This window comes from Ranitomeya variabilis, chromosome 6 (assembly GCF_051348905.1).
Source record: "Ranitomeya variabilis isolate aRanVar5 chromosome 6, aRanVar5.hap1, whole genome shotgun sequence".
NCBI classification, from domain to species: domain Eukaryota; kingdom Metazoa; phylum Chordata; class Amphibia; order Anura; family Dendrobatidae; genus Ranitomeya; species Ranitomeya variabilis.
In genome coordinates, this window is record NC_135237.1 from 576,456,623 (window position 1) to 576,475,424 (window position 18,802).

General features: G+C 45.1%; 1 protein-coding gene across 2 annotated transcripts; it reads right to left on the bottom strand.

The window, feature by feature from the left end:
• Positions 1–1,633: 1,633 nt before the first annotated feature.
• LOC143783145 (fucolectin-like) lies at positions 1,634–11,286 on the bottom strand. 2 transcript variants are annotated; one of them, XM_077271467.1, is made up of 4 exons: positions 11,183–11,286; positions 2,934–3,007; positions 2,084–2,369; positions 1,634–1,910 (listed from the first exon to the last, which is right to left on the bottom strand). In XM_077271467.1, exons 1-4 carry the CDS (start codon positions 11,278–11,280, stop codon positions 1,736–1,738), a joined length of 633 nt encoding a protein of 210 aa, XP_077127582.1. In that variant the 5' UTR covers positions 11,281–11,286; the 3' UTR covers positions 1,634–1,735. The 2 variants fall into 2 exon arrangements, with proteins under 2 accessions (XP_077127582.1, XP_077127583.1); XM_077271468.1 differs by lacking the exon at positions 11,183–11,286 and adding an exon at positions 3,102–3,284.
• Positions 11,287–18,802: the final 7,516 nt, after the last annotated feature.

Sequence of the window (18,802 nt, forward strand, 5' to 3'; positions counted from 1 at the left end):
TTCTCCTTGTGTTGAAGATGCGTCTATAAGATGCCTCCATTACTAACTCCATTACTAACCCCTGGGCTTGATGTCACCTGACAATAAATAAAGGTGACATCAACCCCACAAATACTACCCCACTTACCACCACAGGACAAGTAGCAAGAGACAAAGCACCAGAATTAGTGCATCTAATAGATGTGCCCTTTCTGGGTGGTTGTGGGTGGCTATTTATAGGTTGGGCAGGGCCAATAGCCACGGTCCCTTTCCAGGACCTAGATATCTGCTTTAGCTTGGCTGGTTATCAAAAAAAATGGAGGTGACCCATGCTTTTTTTTTTTTTTTTTCCCCTTCTTTAAAATTAAAAAAAAAAAAAAAATTCAAAGTGTGGGGACCCCTGTATTTTTGATAAGCAACTACTATAAAGCTGACCACTGCACTGGATCTCTAAAAAAAAAAAAAAAAAAAATTATTTATTTATTTTTTTAAACATGCGCTTTCTCTGCTAATAATTAACATGGCTGTGATGAAGCCTTACAACAAGCTTTGTTCATGCTGCTGAACTCGAAAAGTAACAATGACTTCTGGCAGAAGTCTGTTTGGGGTCCGTGCACGGACACTAGGTGTTCAGTACGCACCCTGAACCTTTGTCAGGTTAGACAATCTCTAGTGATAGAACGTATTGTGTATATTGGCATGCATTATTGGGATGGCGATTTGTTTGAATTATTTTGTGTTGCATTGTAATGTTTTGCACTGTACTGTGAGGAAGTTATGTTCTGCCCAGCGTCAGAACTGACCGGTGGTAATGATCCTACTGTCGTTTAGATTCGCTGGTGTTTCTGCACGAGAAGCACTGGTGTTTGGAGTGCCGAATCTGTACTGCTAACACTATCTTCCTGGTGAAGTCAGTTTTCAGGGTCTGTGCCTGAACAGCAGGTGTTCAGTACCGACTCCATAATTACTACTCGGGATCAGCCATGTCTAGTTTTGGCAAACCAGTGACAGTTACCTTTGGCTTGCACAGGCTCAAGGCCTTCACAGCACAAGGCCACACACCCAACCGTGTTCTTCACTTTCATGTAGCGCGCCAAGTGCCTTAGACAAGTGCCTTGCCCACAGCTGCTGCCCTGTGCCATTTTGCACTGTTTCAGTCTTTGAGGGTCTGTCAGTAAAGACAGCGCTGGTGGAGGTATGAAGACTCTGTCTAAGGAGAAGTAGGTGGGACTGAGGGCAAACAGCACCCTGTGCTGTCCATGTGGAGAGCTGCCTTACATCACTAAGTGACTCCTAAATAGATGGGGTCCAGCACTTAGCCAAAGAATCTTTCATGCTAGAAATATATAGTTTTGATCCTGAAGATGTGAAGAGCTGCAAGCAATGCAGTGGAGGAGCATCCAGGGACAGGAAAGCCATTGACACCTCCACGGCCAATTTGAGGGGGCAGAAGCTGAGCCAATGCAGGAGACGTGTCTCAGACTACCACAGACTCCCTGTGCACACTGTATCTGAGCTGTAGTCACAATCAGCTGTGAACTAATGAGAAGGTAACAGCAGCCAAGCAACAAGATCTAAGGACTATGCGCCGGTATGTACCCAACTCACGTCTGAGCTCCTGATTGGACATCAGTAAATAATGAAGACATGGGGATGACTTAACGTTAAAGAGAACGGTTTATTTTGAGATTTAGACAATTCAGAGGTCATACACCAAAAACCATCAGCTGAAGGCAAAGGTGTGATGTTACCACCTCTACCAGCAGACATTGCTCTTATTCCTGATAGTGACAGAGTAAGAATAAGCCTCAACCTCGCACATGGACAGGTACTCGGAGCGTCCGGGGATCACCACGCTGATGTACAGACCCTCCATCCCATTACAGCAGAAGGTCAAGGTGGAAGAGGCAACACTGGTGACACTGCCGCACCTGAAAAAACAAACAAAAAAAGAGTGACCATCAGCAGATCAGATCCATCACGTGCAGATCAGAAAGCCCTGAGCCCAGCAGATACACCACCAGGAAGGCCACCACCTTACCTCCTACCCCAAGCCCAGTCTGTTCACCCCACCTCCCACCAGGATTTTCTTGCATGAACTTACACTGGATTGTTGTTGTCAGGGGAGTTTCCAATTCGGACCTCTGCCCCCATCAGTCGCTCAGGACAGCAGTCCATCCTGTTTGTCAGGATGACGGCGGAGATCTTGTAGCTCTGCTTCAGGTCCAGCTTCCACCAGGGATCCTTCTCCAGGTTGGTGTGAGTGCAGGAATCACTATTGAAGTCGGTGTCTTTGTTCCCATCGATGGCGTTCTTGGCCAATCCGCTCCTGGTGGAATATGGATAGTCCGACACCTGGGAGGCCACGCCGGTCCGTGCTAGATTCGTGGCTGAGGAGAGAACAGAAGAGATCACATATGGAGGAGGAGATGTGGGTGCTGCCAGCACTGGTGACATCTGATCCCACCACACCATAACCAGAAAATGACAACTTTGCCCCATGAGATATAGGAAGGAGGAGATAAGACATCCTGCCAGGCCGCAGTCTACTGGAGGAGGTGCCACATTATATGGCGCCATAGAACGACTGGGGTGGGGGAGGGTACAGGGGCAGTTTTATTGCTCTGGTCACCAGCTACTGACAGTATAGAATATACCAAGAAATGAATCCACAAGACATCTCTCCTAGAAGGTGGACGCCCTCTCCGGAAGCTTGTGTCACACTCACTGGAGATTTATTTATAAACTTAAAATTTGATGCTAGTTTAGGCAAAAAGAAAAATCGAAAAACTAGAGACAAGTGGAGAGGATGCGAGTGTTAGACCCCACAATGCGGGGCTGAGGGTGCAGATTAGCTGCCCGACACTGGGTGGTGGAGTCAACGAGTAGAAGCAGCTCCAGACATCTCACCCCTCTGCAGCAGCTATAATCCCACCCTGGGTACAGGATCTCACCTCCAGGTGCAGGATCACATCCCAGAGCCAGAACCACAGATCCCAGCAGAACCAGAGACAGCAGAGGATTCATCCTGAGGAAAGAGGAGCAGAGACACCAGAGTCAATGACGTCCACAGAAGAGTCACTGATCCCCACTTCTGTCTTTTCCTCCAGCCAGTTACTTACTGCTCCTTGGAACACGTGAGGGCCGAGATGCAGCAGTCCTGCAGTCAGCTCTCCTGCAAGCTACAAGGTGGCTGATAACAGAGAGCAATAGCTTGTAGGACAGATGAGTGCAGTCTCCTCTCCCCAGTAATGGCTGATAATCTTTTAAAGGGACTCCTCAGCGCAGGATGACTAAACCAAGCCCAGCCACTCGGTGCTTTGACGTGGCCATTTAAATCCACCTGCCTCTTTCCAGCAATCTCCGCCCCCCACATGTGATTGACAGCTCTGTCTTCATAGAGCCACAGGCAGGTGTGAACAAGCACTGAACAGTTTGGCCGCCACAACGCACCTGATGTGACCGTGCTGTGCAGACAGACTCCCATTAATCACCTGGTGTAGTCAGCCATGGCTGCTAACAGGGGACAATAGCTTGCATTTACCTGTAGGAGATGTAAATGAAGGTCTTGGGTGATCTCCACACCTGCTGGTTCCTTGTAGTCAGTGACTATTCCCTGCAGCCTGTACTCACAGGAGCAGCATCTGGGACTGGAGACCTCAGTGCTGGGTATTTATACCTTATTAGTCTAGAGCCACGCCCAGTCCTGGCAATAGCCACGCCCCTTCTGCCAATAGCCGCACCCTCATGTCCATAGCTCCACCCCCTGAGACCACAGACTGACAACCTGTGAGTGCGGAGCAGCCGATGTCCTGTAGGCTACTTTCACACTTCGTTTTTTTTTAATCCATCACAATGCGTCGGCGTGAAGTATCGACGGATGCGTCAAAAATAGTGAAAAACGGATGCAACGCATCCAGTATTTCGATGGATCCGCTAGACGGTTCCGTCGAAAAACTGGGTCCCTTGCATCCGTTTTGTCCATTTTTACCATCCGTTGCATCCGTTTTTTTGACGGATCCGTTTTCCATGCCTAAAAATGGGAGTCTCCCAAATGTGATTGGCTACAGGAAAATAGGGAAACCAATATATTGACTGGGTGGCTGTCTTCAGGCTGGCAGGAGTCTTGCTGGCACATTTGGGGGTGACGCCCCAGGCCAGGATTATATAGATTTGGGGCCTGTCTGGTCAATTGGCTACAAATTCCTGATTCTGAGCATGCTCAATGTAAAAAAACAGATTCCAGCGCTGGATTCCGTCATACGACGTGTCACGACGGATCCTGCATCCATAAGCTTCCATTCTAGGCAACGACGTATGCCGCAGGATCCGTCGCGACACGATTTCCCGACGCAGACAAAAAACGTTACAATGAACATTTTTCCAGATGACGGATTTCCAGGATCCGTTTTTTTCCCAAAACGACGCATTGCAACAGATCTAAAAAGACGGAAGTGTGAAATAGGCCGTAGTCACGGTTCTCCTGGCTCGGTGCTGCCGATGTTCGCTGTTCTCTGTGCTCCTCTCACTTCCCTGGGAGAATCCGCCATGTAAAGTGCCTCCTGTGCCAGTTATTGTCCTCGTATATGACACCGCTGGAACCGCACCCACTGCACACTCTGCGCCATCCCTGAGGCACGCGGCTCCGCTGGGCAGACCTCACCTGGAGCCACCAGGATGGAGATTTTTGAAGAGTTCAGAAAGTACAAGTTTTACAAGCAGAAACAGGTTCAGAAGTAGCTTATTATTGGGCCACGTGCACACAGCGCCCCCCAGACCCAGCGCAGCCGCCGAGGTGTCCCAGGTAGAGTGGCGGTGGTCGTCTGCTCACGGTTCCTTCTCAGAGTTGGCAATTCTCGAGAACGGGAGGTTTCTGAGCGAACGCCACCTCAGGAATGAGCGACACTTCTCTAAAATGCCGCAGGATCTCCAAACCCTAAAGTGGTAAAAGAATCAACAGAAGACAGAACGACGTGAGCGCCGCGGTTCTGACATCGCTGAGCGCTATGATCACCTGATGGGGGGAGAGGCGCAGTGTGCACACACCCCACAAACTCAGTAGAAACTCCATGGATTTTAGGATTTGGAGAGTTTTCACTCTGATTCTATTAAAAAAAAACTCCTGGAAGAACTCAGTGTGCACACAGCCATAGCGAGCTTGGGGAGTTATTACTTCCCTGAAGAGTTTTGGACGTTTTGTCCTGCAGCGTTCTTTGCAGCTTCAGATTGGACACTGCCCAGTTGGTGGAGGTTTCTTATAGGTCTCGCTCTCTAGAAGCAACAGGGACTTTCCTTATTCCACCAGGAGATTTTTAAAGTCTCTTCAGTAAAAAAAAAAAACCTCATATGAAAAGCAAAGTGGATTTCCCACAGAAATGAGTAAGAAGACATTTCCTACAGTTTTTGAAGCCTTTTTTGATGAGAATCTTGGAGCAGCGCCCCTCCATAAAACTCCTCAAAAACTGTGTGTGAACAAAGCAAAAGGTGATGGTGACACAGAGTTTTTTTAGATGGATATTTCATACTGAAAAACTCACACTTAAGACTTCGTGCACACCGAGTGAGTTTTTGGAGCATAGACTGAGTGAAAACCAGAGCAGGACCTCTACAAATCTTCCTCCAACTGTAAAAACTTCTCAAAAAGTTTTTTTTTTTGCTTTGAGAACTGAACCATGAGACGCCATGTGCACACGGCCTAAAACCACTTCTTTAAGACCTTTTTTTGCAGTGTGGGTTTTGGTGCATTTTATAATATGAGAGGCAACACTAGTGGGTTTCTCTGCACAACTCTTACCAAAAAGCATAAGAAACCACGGCAAAATGTGCACGCAAAGTCACCAAGGTGTTTCCACCAGCCTTTTGGCTTTTTTAACCTTTGGTCACCGATCCTTGACAGCTTCTCCAGAGTGGACAGCGCTTAGGCGTGAGGTGGCCTGTCGAAGCTCTCTCAATAAATGAATAAAAACTTTTGTCATTTTCATGGTGATGCTTGTAGGGTGCAGTTTTGTAAGTAGATTTAGGCTATGTGCACACGATGCGGATTTGCTGCGGATCCGCTGCAGATTCGCACTGTGATGTACAGTACAATGTAAATCAATGGGAAAAAAAATAGCTGTGCAGACGGTGCGGAAAAATCAGTGCGGAATTGCTGCGGATTTCAAAGAAGTGCATGTCACTTCTTTTGTGCGGATCTGCAGCTTTTCTGCACCAATCCATGTTAAAAATCCGCAGTGGCAAAAACTGCAGAAAATCCGCACAAAATCCACATCAATTCCGCATAAAAACCGCACAAAATCTGCGGCAAATCTGCAGCTGCGGATTCTGCCTGGACATGCGGATTTTTGTGCAGAAAATTCTGCACCGCTTTTCCTACATGTGCACATAGCCTTAGACTTGGAATCTGCACCATGTCAACCTGCCACACCCCAAGGTTTAGCTCACACTGAGGTTTTTGTTTGTTGAGTTTTCAAAGCAAAAATTCTGCAGTCAAAACCCGACGTTTTTGAATTCCTTGCGGTTTTGGGAGAGTTTCTGCTAAGGATACTGTATGTGCTTATGACATTTTTTAGGCTGGCAAATCACTGAGTATTTGAAGAGATGACATTTCAGCAAACACTGGCAGCTTTTGCTTTCTTTGACGTTGTCCTGTCCCACGGCTTTGGAATCGTACAGTATTCTATTGCCATTGTATTGCTGCTGTTAATCTGCTATGACATCAGTTTGCTCTTTCTAGAAGTTTGTCCTGTCTCTCTCCCTGTAGCCCAGTTCTGATATAAGTGTCTCCCCTTCTTTCCCAGTTAGGGTTTGTCAGCCATCTTTCTACGTTCATCTCTGGTTCAGAATTGTTTTCTGCTGTTATTATTGTGCATAACACAAGAATCCAGCCTGAGAACAAACCTCTTCTGGGATCTTCATCCAAGCCTCTGCAGGCCAGATGAAGCTACCTAAGTGTTCTGTGTGAGTACTGATTCATACAGACATCCAAAGAAATGCCGACTCAAGAGCCTCACACTTGCAGCCACGTTATGGAGTCAGAATAGAAAAACGACAGATATATCTAGGGTTGAGCGAAACGGGTCGTTCATTTTCAAAAGTCGCCGACTTTTGGCTAAGTCGGCGTCTCATGAAACCCGATCCGACCCCTGTGCTTGTCGGCCATGCGGTACGCGACTTTCGCGCCAAAGTCGCGTTTCAATGACGCGAAAAGCGCCATTTCTCAGCCAATGAAGGTGAACGCAGAGTGTGGGCAGCGTGATGACATAGATCCTGGTCCCCACCATCTTAGAGAAGGGCATTGCAGTGATTGGCTTGCTGTCTGCGGCGTCACAGGGGCTATAAAGGGGCGTTCCCGCCGACCGCCATCTTACTGCTGCTGATCTGAGCTTAGGGAGAGGTTGCTGCCGCTTCGTCAGAAGCAGGGAGAGCGTTAGGCAGGGTCCACTAACCACCAAACCGCTTGTGCTGTAGCGATTTCCACTGTCCAACACCACCTTCGGTGTGCAGGGACTGTGGAAGCTATTTTTTTTTTTTCCCCTCAGCGCTGTAGCTCATTGGGCTGCCCTAGAAGGCTCCGTGATAGCTGTATTGCTGTGTGTACGCCACTGTGCAAACCAACTGCTTTTTTCAAAGCACATATCCTCTTGTTCCTTCCTTTCTGCACAGCTATCTTTTTTGTTTGTCCACACTTTTTATTTAATTTGTGCATCAGTCCACTCCTATTGCTGCCTGCCATACCTGGCTTAGATTACTGCAGGGAGATAGTAATTGTAGGACAGTCCCTGTTTTTTTTTTGTTTTTTTTTGTGGGAGATTAAGATTGGCATTTCTGCTACAGTGCCATCCCTGTGTGTGCCATCTCTCACTGAGTGGGCCATAGAAAGCCTATTTATTTTTTTCCTTGATTTGTGTTCTAAAATCTACCTCAATACAAAAACACTACATCAATCAGTGGGAGAAAAATATTGGCCTCAGTCAGGGCTTGTGTGCCACTCCTGTGTGTGCCATCTCTCATTCAGTGGGCCATACAAAGCCTATTTATTTTTTTGTTTTTTTTTAATATTATTGGGTTTCTAAAGTCTCCGTGAAAAAGAAAAAATACATAAAAAAAACAGTGGGAGAGTAATATTGCCCTTTCAGCTTGTGTGCCAGTCTTGACTCCTGGGTGTGCCACCTCTCTCTCTCTAATTGTGGGCCATAGAAAGCCTATTTATTTTTTTGCTTTTTTTAATATTATTTGGTTTCTAAAGTCTCCCTGAAAAAAAAAAAAACCATAAAAAAACAGTGGGAGAGTAATATTGCCCTTTCAGCTTGTGTGCCAGTCTTGACTCCTGGGTGTGCCACCTCTCTCTCTCTAATTGTGGGCCATAGAAAGCCTATTTATTTTTTTCCTAGATTTGTGTTCTAAAATCTACCTCAACACAAAAACACTACATCAATCAGTGGGAGAAAAATATTGGCCTCAGTCAGGGCTTGTGTGCCACTCCTGTGTGTGCCATCTCTCATTCAGTGGGCCATACAAAGCCTATTTATTTTTTTGTTTTTTTTAATATTATTGGGTTTCTAATGTCTCCCTGAAAAAAAAAAAAATACATAAAAAAACAGTGGGAGAGTAATATTGCCCTTTCAGCTTGTGTGCCAGTCTTGACTCCTGGGTGTGCCACCTCTCTCTCTCTAATTGTGGGCCATAGAAAGCCTATTTATTTTTTTGCTTTTTTAATATTATTTGGTTTCTAAAGTCTCCCTGAAAAAAAAAATACATAAAAAAACAGTGGGAGAGTAATATTGCCCTTTCAGCTTGTGTGCCAGTCTTGACTCCTGGGTGTGCCACCTCTCTCTCTCTAATTGTGGGCCATAGAAAGCCTATTTATTTTTTTCCTAGATTTGTGTTCTAAAATCTACCTCAACACAAAAACACTACATCAATCAGTGGGAGAAAAATATTGGCCTCAGTCAGGGCTTGTGTGCCACTCCTGTGTGTGCCATCTCTCATTCAGTGGGCCATACAAAGCCTATTTATTTTTTTGTTTTTTTTAATATTATTGGGTTTCTAAAGTCTCCCTGAAAAAAAAAATACATAAAAAAACAGTGGGAGAGTAATATTGCCCTTTCAGCTTGTGTGCCAGTCTTGACTCCTGGGTGTGCCACCTCTCTCTCTCTAATTGTGGGCCATAGCCTATTTATTTTTTTGTTTTTTTTAATATTATTGGGTTTCTAAAGTCTCCGTGAAAAAAAAAAAAATGCATAAAAAAACAGTGGGAGAGTAATATTGCCCTTTCAGCTTGTGTGCCAGTCTTGACTCCTGGGTGTGCCACCTCTCTCTCTCTAATTGTGGGCCATAGAAAGCCTATTTATTTTTTTGCTTTTTTTAATATTATTTGGTTTCTAAAGTCTCCCTGAAAAAAAAAAAATTACATAAAAAAACAGTGGGAGAGTAATATTGCCCTTTCAGCTTGTGTGCCAGTCTTGACTCCTGGGTGTGCCACCTCTCTCTCTCTAATTGTGGGCCATAGAAAGCCTATTTATTTTTTTCCTAGATTTGTGTTCTAAAATCTACCTCAACACAAAAACACTACATCAATCAGTGGGAGAAAAATATTGGCCTCAGTCAGGGCTTGTGTGCCACTCCTGTGTGTGCCATCTCTCATTCAGTGGGCCATACAAAGCCTATTTATTTTTTTGCTTTTTTTAATATTATTGGGTTTCTAAAGTCTCCCTGAAAAAAAAAATACATAAAAAAACAGTGGGAGAGTAATATTGCCCTTTCAGCTTGTGTGCCAGTCTTGACTCCTGGGTGTGCCACCTCTCTCTCTCTAATTGTGGGCCATAGAAAGCCTATTTATTTTTTTGTTTTTTTTAATATTATTGGGTTTTTAAAGTCTCCGTGAAAAAAAAAACAAAACATAAAAAAACAGTGGGAGAGTAATATTGCCCTTTCAGCTTGTGTGCCAGTCTTGACTCCTGGGTGTGCCACCTCTCTCTCTCTAATTGTGGGCCATAGAAAGCCTATTTATTTTTTTGCTTTTTTTAATATTATTTGGTTTCTAAAGTCTAAATCATATATAAATCCCCTTAAAACGTATAATTTTATTAATTTAAATATTTAAAAATACCACTTCCCAGTGAATACAGACAACATGTATAAATATATAAGGAGATATTAGTATAGGTGCACCTGTCCTAGTAGATAGCCCTATAATGGCCTACTGCCCCTGCCTGACAGTGGAGGTTGGCACCCTGATAGTAGTTTTGGCGCCCCCACTCCGCGACGGCTAATCCCCTGCTGGCCCTTATAATGCCCTGCCAACTAAAAGGGGAGAAAACAATAAGCAATAAAAAGAAATGAAGGAAGGACAAGTAGGCAAATACTCAGGTGCACACTATATAAGGATTAACCAACTCCCTATTTGTGGTCCCAGTTGGGACAATGTGTCAAAAGCATATATACACAATAGCTCAACAATTGTTTGTACGAACACATTTGTCCTTATGCATCCTTACAAAAATATACTAATATATATAGGTAATGGGACCTCAGTAGGGAGGTAGAAATAAATATAAGTGACCAAGTTCAGTCCGGATATAAAGCTTAGTATAGCAACACTGCCTGGCAACAACTATATTTCAATTGACCACCCCCATACATGGGATAAAGTGTATATGGTGGACAAATAATGTACAATTGATGTCCTTTAGAGGCAACAGTGTAGTAACAACATTTCATATAGAATCACATGCAGATACTAGTGAATAGTTGGTAGCCATTAGTCAGTGTAGATGCATATGCATAATATGCTAGACCCAAAAATTCATTAAAGTGCTAGCACAGGCAGCCAGTGAAGAGAATATTCTCCCTAAAGGAGACACTTAGCTGTCAGTAGAACGCCCCGACGCGTTTCCCCGACATACGGTTCCTCAGGGGGCAAAACACAGATATACTGGACCGATGGTCAATGATACAGGTGCCCTGATGATGGAGCAGACCTGTTTAGATCCCCTGAGAGCGAGCTTAAATAGTAAGGTACAACTCCTACTGACTAATCAGCAGGGCACCCAAAGCCCCTCCTCTCACAAGTCTCTGAAAATACCGGGTGTGGTAAAACCACAAACACAGCAGGATTAAGCGATCTCATTGTCTATACCAGCCAAGGGCTCCCACCCCTCAGCGTAGATAAACAGATGGTACAACTATAAATAAAGTAACATACCGCACCAGATACTCGGGCACCAGTAGATATGAGCCGCATGGTATAGCGTGGGTGCCGCCATGATTGATACACAGCCGCCGAACAAACAACACGCCCATAGTAACAGTGTCCAAGGGGCGGCGCCAGAGCGCTCCATAACAACGGAGCTAAACAGTAGAGGACAACTCACGCTCGGGCGCCGCCATGTTTGGTATGTTTAGCTAAACCACGCATGCGTATGGTCTAATTGAGAAGGTCAGGACGGCGGCGGCGTAGCATAAATATGAAACGCTGAAAAATCGGCGTAATAGCGGCATTCAGCAAATCAGGCACATATTACTAAGATAGAAAGAAAAAATCCCACTCTAACCCTGATGATCCATATATGGCTCAAACCAGTGACCACAGAACCTGGGCGATAGAATCGATAAGGAGAGATTAGATATAAACAAATATTGGTCAAAATTAACCGCTACAAACAGTATGTAGAGTCATGGCATGACGGTACTACAAAATTCAGGTGCCCAACTGGTCAATGTATAAAGCAACAGAGGCAAAATATTGTGTAGATATTTATAAAAATGTATTCAATTACAAAAAGCACGTATAAGTAAGGGATTCATTCAATCCTCCCGGCGCCATAGATTGCATGCGAAAGATCCACTCCGTTTCTCGTTTGAGGAGGGCTTGATCAAAATTCCCTCCTCGTGTCTTAGGTCTCAACAGGTCAATCATACACAGGGTGATCCCTTCCAAGGCACCCCCGTGTACCCTATTCATATGTCGGGCAAGTGGGGTGTCCCTATTGTGCCTGATATCCCCGAGATGCTCCCCAAATCTCGTTCTTAACTCTCTTTTGGTCTTGCCAATATAGTCAAGAGGACAGGGGCAAGTGATCTTATATATAACCCCTGTAGATTTGCAATTACCAAATTCTCTGATGTAAAAGCATCTGCCATTGGCCGCACTAGTAAATTGTTTCGTCTGTTTGACATACTGGCATTTAGAACAGCTCCCACATCTGAAGAAGCCCAAAGGTCTCCTCTCCAGCCACGTACCTGCTACCTGTGGTTTTTGGTACAGACTGTGTACCAGGCGGTCCCCAATTGTTCTCCCCCTTCTATATGTTATGCTCGGCATCGAAGAAATAAATTCCTTGAGGTTAGGATCAGCTTGGAGCACACCCCAATGTCTCCTGATGATTTGATATATTTTGTCAGACTGATTATCAAAAGTCCCTACCAATCTGACCAAGTCAGGAGTATCTCTCGGTCTCTCCCGAGTTCGTAGTAGAGATGACCTATCACTCCCCAATGCTTCCCTATATGATTTAGTAAGTACCTCAGAGGGATAGCCTCTCTCCCTGAATCTTCGATGTAACTCCGCAGCTTGATGTTTAAACGTGTCTACCTCAGAGCAGTTCCTACGGATACGCAGAAACTGCCCCTTCGGTATACCACGCTTAAGGGGGGTGGGGTGGTGGCTGTGCCATTGCAGAAGACTGTTTGTAGCAGTCGGTTTACGATAGGTGGTGGTACTTAGGCCCCCATGACAATTCTTTGAGATCGTGAGGTCCAGAAAGGCGATAGTATGTTCTTGGGATTCGAAAGTAAATCTCATTCCGATCTTGTTGACATTGATCTCTCTCACGAACCTCTCAAAATCTGCCCCTGGGCCAGACCACAGCACGAATATATCGTCAATGTATCTGGCCCAGAGGCTGATATGGGGCTGCCACCACCGATCCTCCTCCGGAAAAATATAGGTTTCCTCCCACCAGCCCAGGAATAGGTTAGCGTAAGTGGGGGCACAGGGGCTCCCCATCGCTGTACCCCTGAGCTGGTGGAAGTACTTACCGTTAAATATAAAGAAATTCCGGGTAAGAGTGAAAAGAAGGAGCTGTTTAACGAAGTTATTATGTTCAGCACATTCAATGGCTCGCGTTCTCAAAAAGTGGTCAACTGCCCTCATGCCAATATCGTGGGGGATGCTGCTATATAGCGCCTCCACGTCAATGGAGGCTAGTATCATGTGTGATTCCACAGCAACATCCTCCAACATGCCCAAGAGGTGCAACGTATCCCTCACATAGGAGGGGAGTGATAGTACAAAGGGCCTCAGGATCTGATCTATATAGATGCCTATATTTTGAGATATTGAGTCGATCCCTGCCACAATTGGGCGACCTTTTAACGGGTCAAGGCCCTTGTGCACCTTCGGGAGGGCATAAAAAGTTGGTAAGGTTGGCGAACTGGGAGCAAGGAAGGAAAATTCATTTTTGGATATCAGCCTATTAGACAAAGCCTTGTCTAACAGAGCCATAAGTTCTTCAGAGTATTCTTTTGTGGGATCCCCTGGTAGAGTTTCATATGTATGATGGTCATTAAGGAGCAGGCCGCACATCTTAAGATATTTCGGATGGTCGAGAATCACAAGATTCCCGCCTTTATCTGATGATTTGAAAATCAGATTGGTGTTCTTTTCAAGCCTCTGTAGAGCTGTGGACTCATTTATTGACAGATTGTGGTTCCCATCTACAGAGGCTTGAAAAGAACACCAATCTGATTTTCAAATCATCAGATAAAGGCGGGAATCTTGTGATTCTCGACCATCCGAAATATCTTAAGATGTGCGGCCTGCTCCTTAATGACCATCATACATATGAAACTCTACCAGGGGATCCCACAAAAGAATACTCTGAAGAACTTATGGCTCTGTTAGACAAGGCTTTGTCTAATAGGCTGATATCCAAAAATGAATTTTCCTTCCTTGCTCCCAGTTCGCCAACCTTACCAACTTTTTATGCCCTCCCGAAGGTGCACAAGGGCCTTGACCCGTTAAAAGGTCGCCCAATTGTGGCAGGGATCGACTCAATATCTCAAAATATAGGCATCTATATAGATCAGATCCTGAGGCCCTTTGTACTATCACTCCCCTCCTATGTGAGGGATACGTTGCACCTCTTGGGCATGTTGGAGGATGTTGCTGTGGAATCACACATGATACTAGCCTCCATTGACGTGGAGGCGCTATATAGCAGCATCCCCCACGATATTGGCATGAGGGCAGTTGACCACTTTTTGAGAACGCGAGCCATTGAATGTGCTGAACATAATAACTTCGTTAAACAGCTCCTTCTTTTCACTCTTACCCGGAATTTCTTTATATTTAACGGTAAGTACTTCCACCAGCTCAGGGGTACAGCGATGGGGAGCCCCTGTGCCCCCACTTACGCTAACCTATTCCTGGGCTGGTGGGAGGAAACCTATATTTTTCCGGAGGAGGATCGGTGGTGGCAGCCCCATATCAGCCTCTGGGCCAGATACATTGACGATATATTCGTGCTGTGGTCTGGCCCAGGGGCAGATTTTGAGAGGTTCGTGAGAGAGATCAATGTCAACAAGATCGGAATGAGATTTACTTTCGAATCCCAAGAACATACTATCGCCTTTCTGGACCTCACGATCTCAAAGAATTGTCATGGGGGCCTAAGTACCACCACCTATCGTAAACCGACTGCTACAAACAGTCTTCTGCAATGGCACAGCCACCACCCCACCCCCCTTAAGCGTGGTATACCGAAGGGGCAGTTTCTGCGTATCCGTAGGAACTGCTCTGAGGTAGACACGTTTAAACATCAAGCTGCGGAGTTACATCGAAGATTCAGGGAGAGAGGCTATCCCTCTGAGGTACTTACTAAATCATATAGGGAAGCATTGGGGAGTGATAGGTCATCTCTACTACGAACTCGGGAGAGACCGAGAGATACTCCTGACTTGGTCAGATTGGTAGGGACTTTTGATAATCAGTCTGACAAAATATATCAAATCATCAGGAGACATTGGGGTGTGCTCCAAGCTGATCCTAACCTCAAGGAATTTATTTCTTCGATGCCGAGCATAACATATAGAAGGGGGAGAACAATTGGGGACCGCCTGGTACACAGTCTGTACCAAAAACCACAGGTAGCAGGTACGTGGCTGGAGAGGAGACCTTTGGGCTTCTTCAGATGTGGGAGCTGTTCTAAATGCCAGTATGTCAAACAGACGAAACAATTTACTAGTGCGGCCAATGGCAGATGCTTTTACATCAGAGAATTTGGTAATTGCAAATCTACAGGGGTTATATATAAGATCACTTGCCCCTGTCCTCTTGACTATATTGGCAAGACCAAAAGAGAGTTAAGAACGAGATTTGGGGAGCATCTCGGGGATATCAGGCACAATAGGGACACCCCACTTGCCCGACATATGAATAGGGTACACGGGGGTGCCTTGGAAGGGATCACCCTGTGTATGATTGACCTGTTGAGACCTAAGACACGAGGAGGGAATTTTGATCAAGCCCTCCTCAAACGAGAAACGGAGTGGATCTTTCGCATGCAATCTATGGCGCCGGGAGGATTGAATGAATCCCTTACTTATACGTGCTTTTTGTAATTGAATACATTTTTATAAATATCTACACAATATTTTGCCTCTGTTGCTTTATACATTGACCAGTTGGGCACCTGAATTTTGTAGTACCGTCATGCCATGACTCTACATACTGTTTGTAGCGGTTAATTTTGACCAATATTTGTTTATATCTAATCTCTCCTTATCGATTCTATCGCCCAGGTTCTGTGGTCACTGGTTTGAGCCATATATGGATCATCAGGGTTAGAGTGGGATTTTTTCTTTCTATCTTAGTAATATGTGCCTGATTTGCTGAATGCCGCTATTACGCCGATTTTTCAGCGTTTCATATTTATGCTACGCCGCCGCCGTCCTGACCTTCTCAATTAGACCATACGCATGCGTGGTTTAGCTAAACATACCAAACATGGCGGCGCCCGAGCGTGAGTTGTCCTCTACTGTTTAGCTCCGTTGTTATGGAGCGCTCTGGCGCCGCCCCTTGGACACTGTTACTATGGGCGTGTTGTTTGTTCGGCGGCTGTGTATCAATCATGGCGGCACCCACGCTATACCATGCGGCTCATATCTACTGGTGCCCGAGTATCTGGTGCGGTATGTTACTTTATTTATAGTTGTACCATCTGTTTATCTACGCTGAGGGGTGGGAGCCCTTGGCTGGTATAGACAATGAGATCGCTTAATCCTGCTGTGTTTGTGGTTTTACCACACCCGGTATTTTCAGAGACTTGTGAGAGGAGGGGCTTTGGGTGCCCTGCTGATTAGTCAGTAGGAGTTGTACCTTACTATTTAAGCTCGCTCTCAGGGGATCTAAACAGGTCTGCTCCATCATCAGGGCACCTGTATCATTGACCATCGGTCCAGTATATCTGTGTTTTGCCCCCTGAGGAACCGTATGTCGGGGAAACGCGTCGGGGCGTTCTACTGACAGCTAAGTGTCTCCTTTAGGGAGAATATTCTCTTCACTGGCTGCCTGTGCTAGCACTTTAATGAATTTTTGGGTCTAGCATATTATGCATATGCATCTACACTGACTAATGGCTACCAACTATTCACTAGTATCTGCATGTGATTCTATATGAAATGTTGTTACTACACTGTTGCCTCTAAAGGACATCAATTGTACATTATTTGTCCACCATATACACTTTATCCCATGTATGGGGGTGGTCAATTGAAATATAGTTGTTGCCAGGCAGTGTTGCTATACTAAGCTTTATATCCGGACTGAACTGGGTCACTTATATTTATTTCTACCTCCCTACTGAGGTCCCATTACCTATATATATTAGTATATTTTTGTAAGGATGCATAAGGACAAATGTGTTCGTACAAACAATTGTTGAGCTATTGTGTATATATGCTTTTGACACATTGTCCCAACTGGGACCACAAATAGGGAGTTGGTTAATCCTTATATAGTGTGCACCTGAGTATTTGCCTACTTGTCCTTCCTTCATTTCTTTTTATTGCTTATTGTTTTCTCCCCTTTTAGTTGGCAGGGCATTATAAGGGCCAGCAGGGGATTAGCCGTCGCGGAGTGGGGGCGCCAAAACTACTATCAGGGTGCCAACCTCCACTGTCAGGCAGGGGCAGTAGGCCATTATAGGGCTATCTACTAGGACAGGTGCACCTATACTAATATCTCCTTATATATTTATACATGTTGTCTGTATTCACTGGGAAGTGGTATTTTTAAATATTTAAATTAATAAAATTATACGTTTTAAGGGGATTTATATATGATTTTCACTTGATATTCCTCTTGGTTACAAATTCCTTTTTTCTATGTTTCTAAAGTCTCCCTGAAAAAAAAAAAAAACATAAAAAAACAGTGGGAGAGTAATATTGCCCTTGTACCAAATGAACCATCTTAGAAAAGCGGTCACACACAACCCAGATAATGGACATTTTCTGTGAGACAGGGAGATCTGAAATAAAATCCATGGAAATGTGCATCCAAGGCCTCTTCGGGATAGGCAAGGATAACAACAACCCACTGGCCCGAGAACAGCAAGGCTTAGCCCGAGCACACACTTCACAAGACTGCACAAAGGTGCGCACATCCCTTGACAAGGAAGGCCACCAAAAAGACCTGGCCACCAAGTCTCCAGTACCAAATATTCCAGGATGACCAGCCAACACAGAAGAATGGACCTCGGAGATAACTCTACTGGTCCAATCATCCGGAACAAACAGTCTTTCTGGTGGACAACGATCAGGTTTATCCGCCTGAAACTCCTGCAATGCACGTCGCAAGTCCGGGGAGACGGCGGACAATATTACCCCATCCCTAAGGATACCAGTAGGCCCAGAGTCTCCAGGAGAGTCAGGCACAAAACTCCTGGAAAGAGCATCTGCCTTCACATTCTTTGAACCTGGCAGGTATGAAACCACAAAATTGAAACGAGAAAAAAACAACGACCAACGAGCCTGTCTAGGATTCAGACGCCTGGCAGACTCAAGGTAAATCAGATTTTTGTGATCAGTCAAGACCACCACACGATGTCTAGCACCCTCAAGCCAATGACGCCACTCCTCAAATGCCCACTTCATGGCCAAAAGCTCCCGATTACCCACATCATAATTGCGCTCGGCGGGCGAGAATTTTCTAGAAAAGAACGCACATGGCTTCATCACCGAGCCATCGGAACTTCTCTGTGACAAAACCGCCCCCGCTCCAATCTCGGAAGCATCAACCTCAACCTGAAAAGGAAGTGAAACATCTGGTTGACATAACACAGGAGCAGAAGAAAACCGGCGCTTAAGTTCCTGAAAGGCCTCCACAGCCGTAGGAGACCAATTAGCAACATCAGCACCCTTTTTAGTCAAATCAGTCAAAGGTTTAACAACACTGGAAAAATTAGTAATGAACCGACGATAAAAATTAGCAAAACCCAAGAACTTCTGAAGACTCTTAACAGATGTAGGTTGTGTCCAGTCACAAATCGCCTGAACCTTGACGGGATCCATCTCAATAGTAGAAGGAGAAAAAATGTACCCCAAAAAAGAAATCTTCTGGACTCCAAAGAGACATTTCGAGCCCTTCACAAACAGAGAATTGGCCCGCAGGACTTGAAACACCTTCCTGACCTGTAGAACATGAGACTCCCAGTCATCAGAAAACACCAAAATATCATCCAAATACACAATCATAAACTTATCCAGATATTCACGGAAAATATTGTGCATAAAGGACTGAAAGACTGAAGGAGCATTAGAAAGT

Bases quoted from the DNA above. Each gene is read 5' to 3' on its own strand.
- LOC143783145 (XM_077271467.1), bottom strand. From the start codon at position 11,280: ATGGGCGTGTTGTTTGTTCGGCGGCTGTGTATCAATCATGGCGGCACC. The intron at 2,370-2,933 runs GTGAGATCCTGT...TTCTCTCCTCAG, and splicing joins ATGTGATCCTGCACCTGGAG to CCACGAATCTAGCACGGACC. The intron at 1,911-2,083 runs GTAAGTTCATGC...TTGTTTTTTCAG, and splicing joins CCTGACAACAACAATCCAGT to GTGCGGCAGTGTCACCAGTG.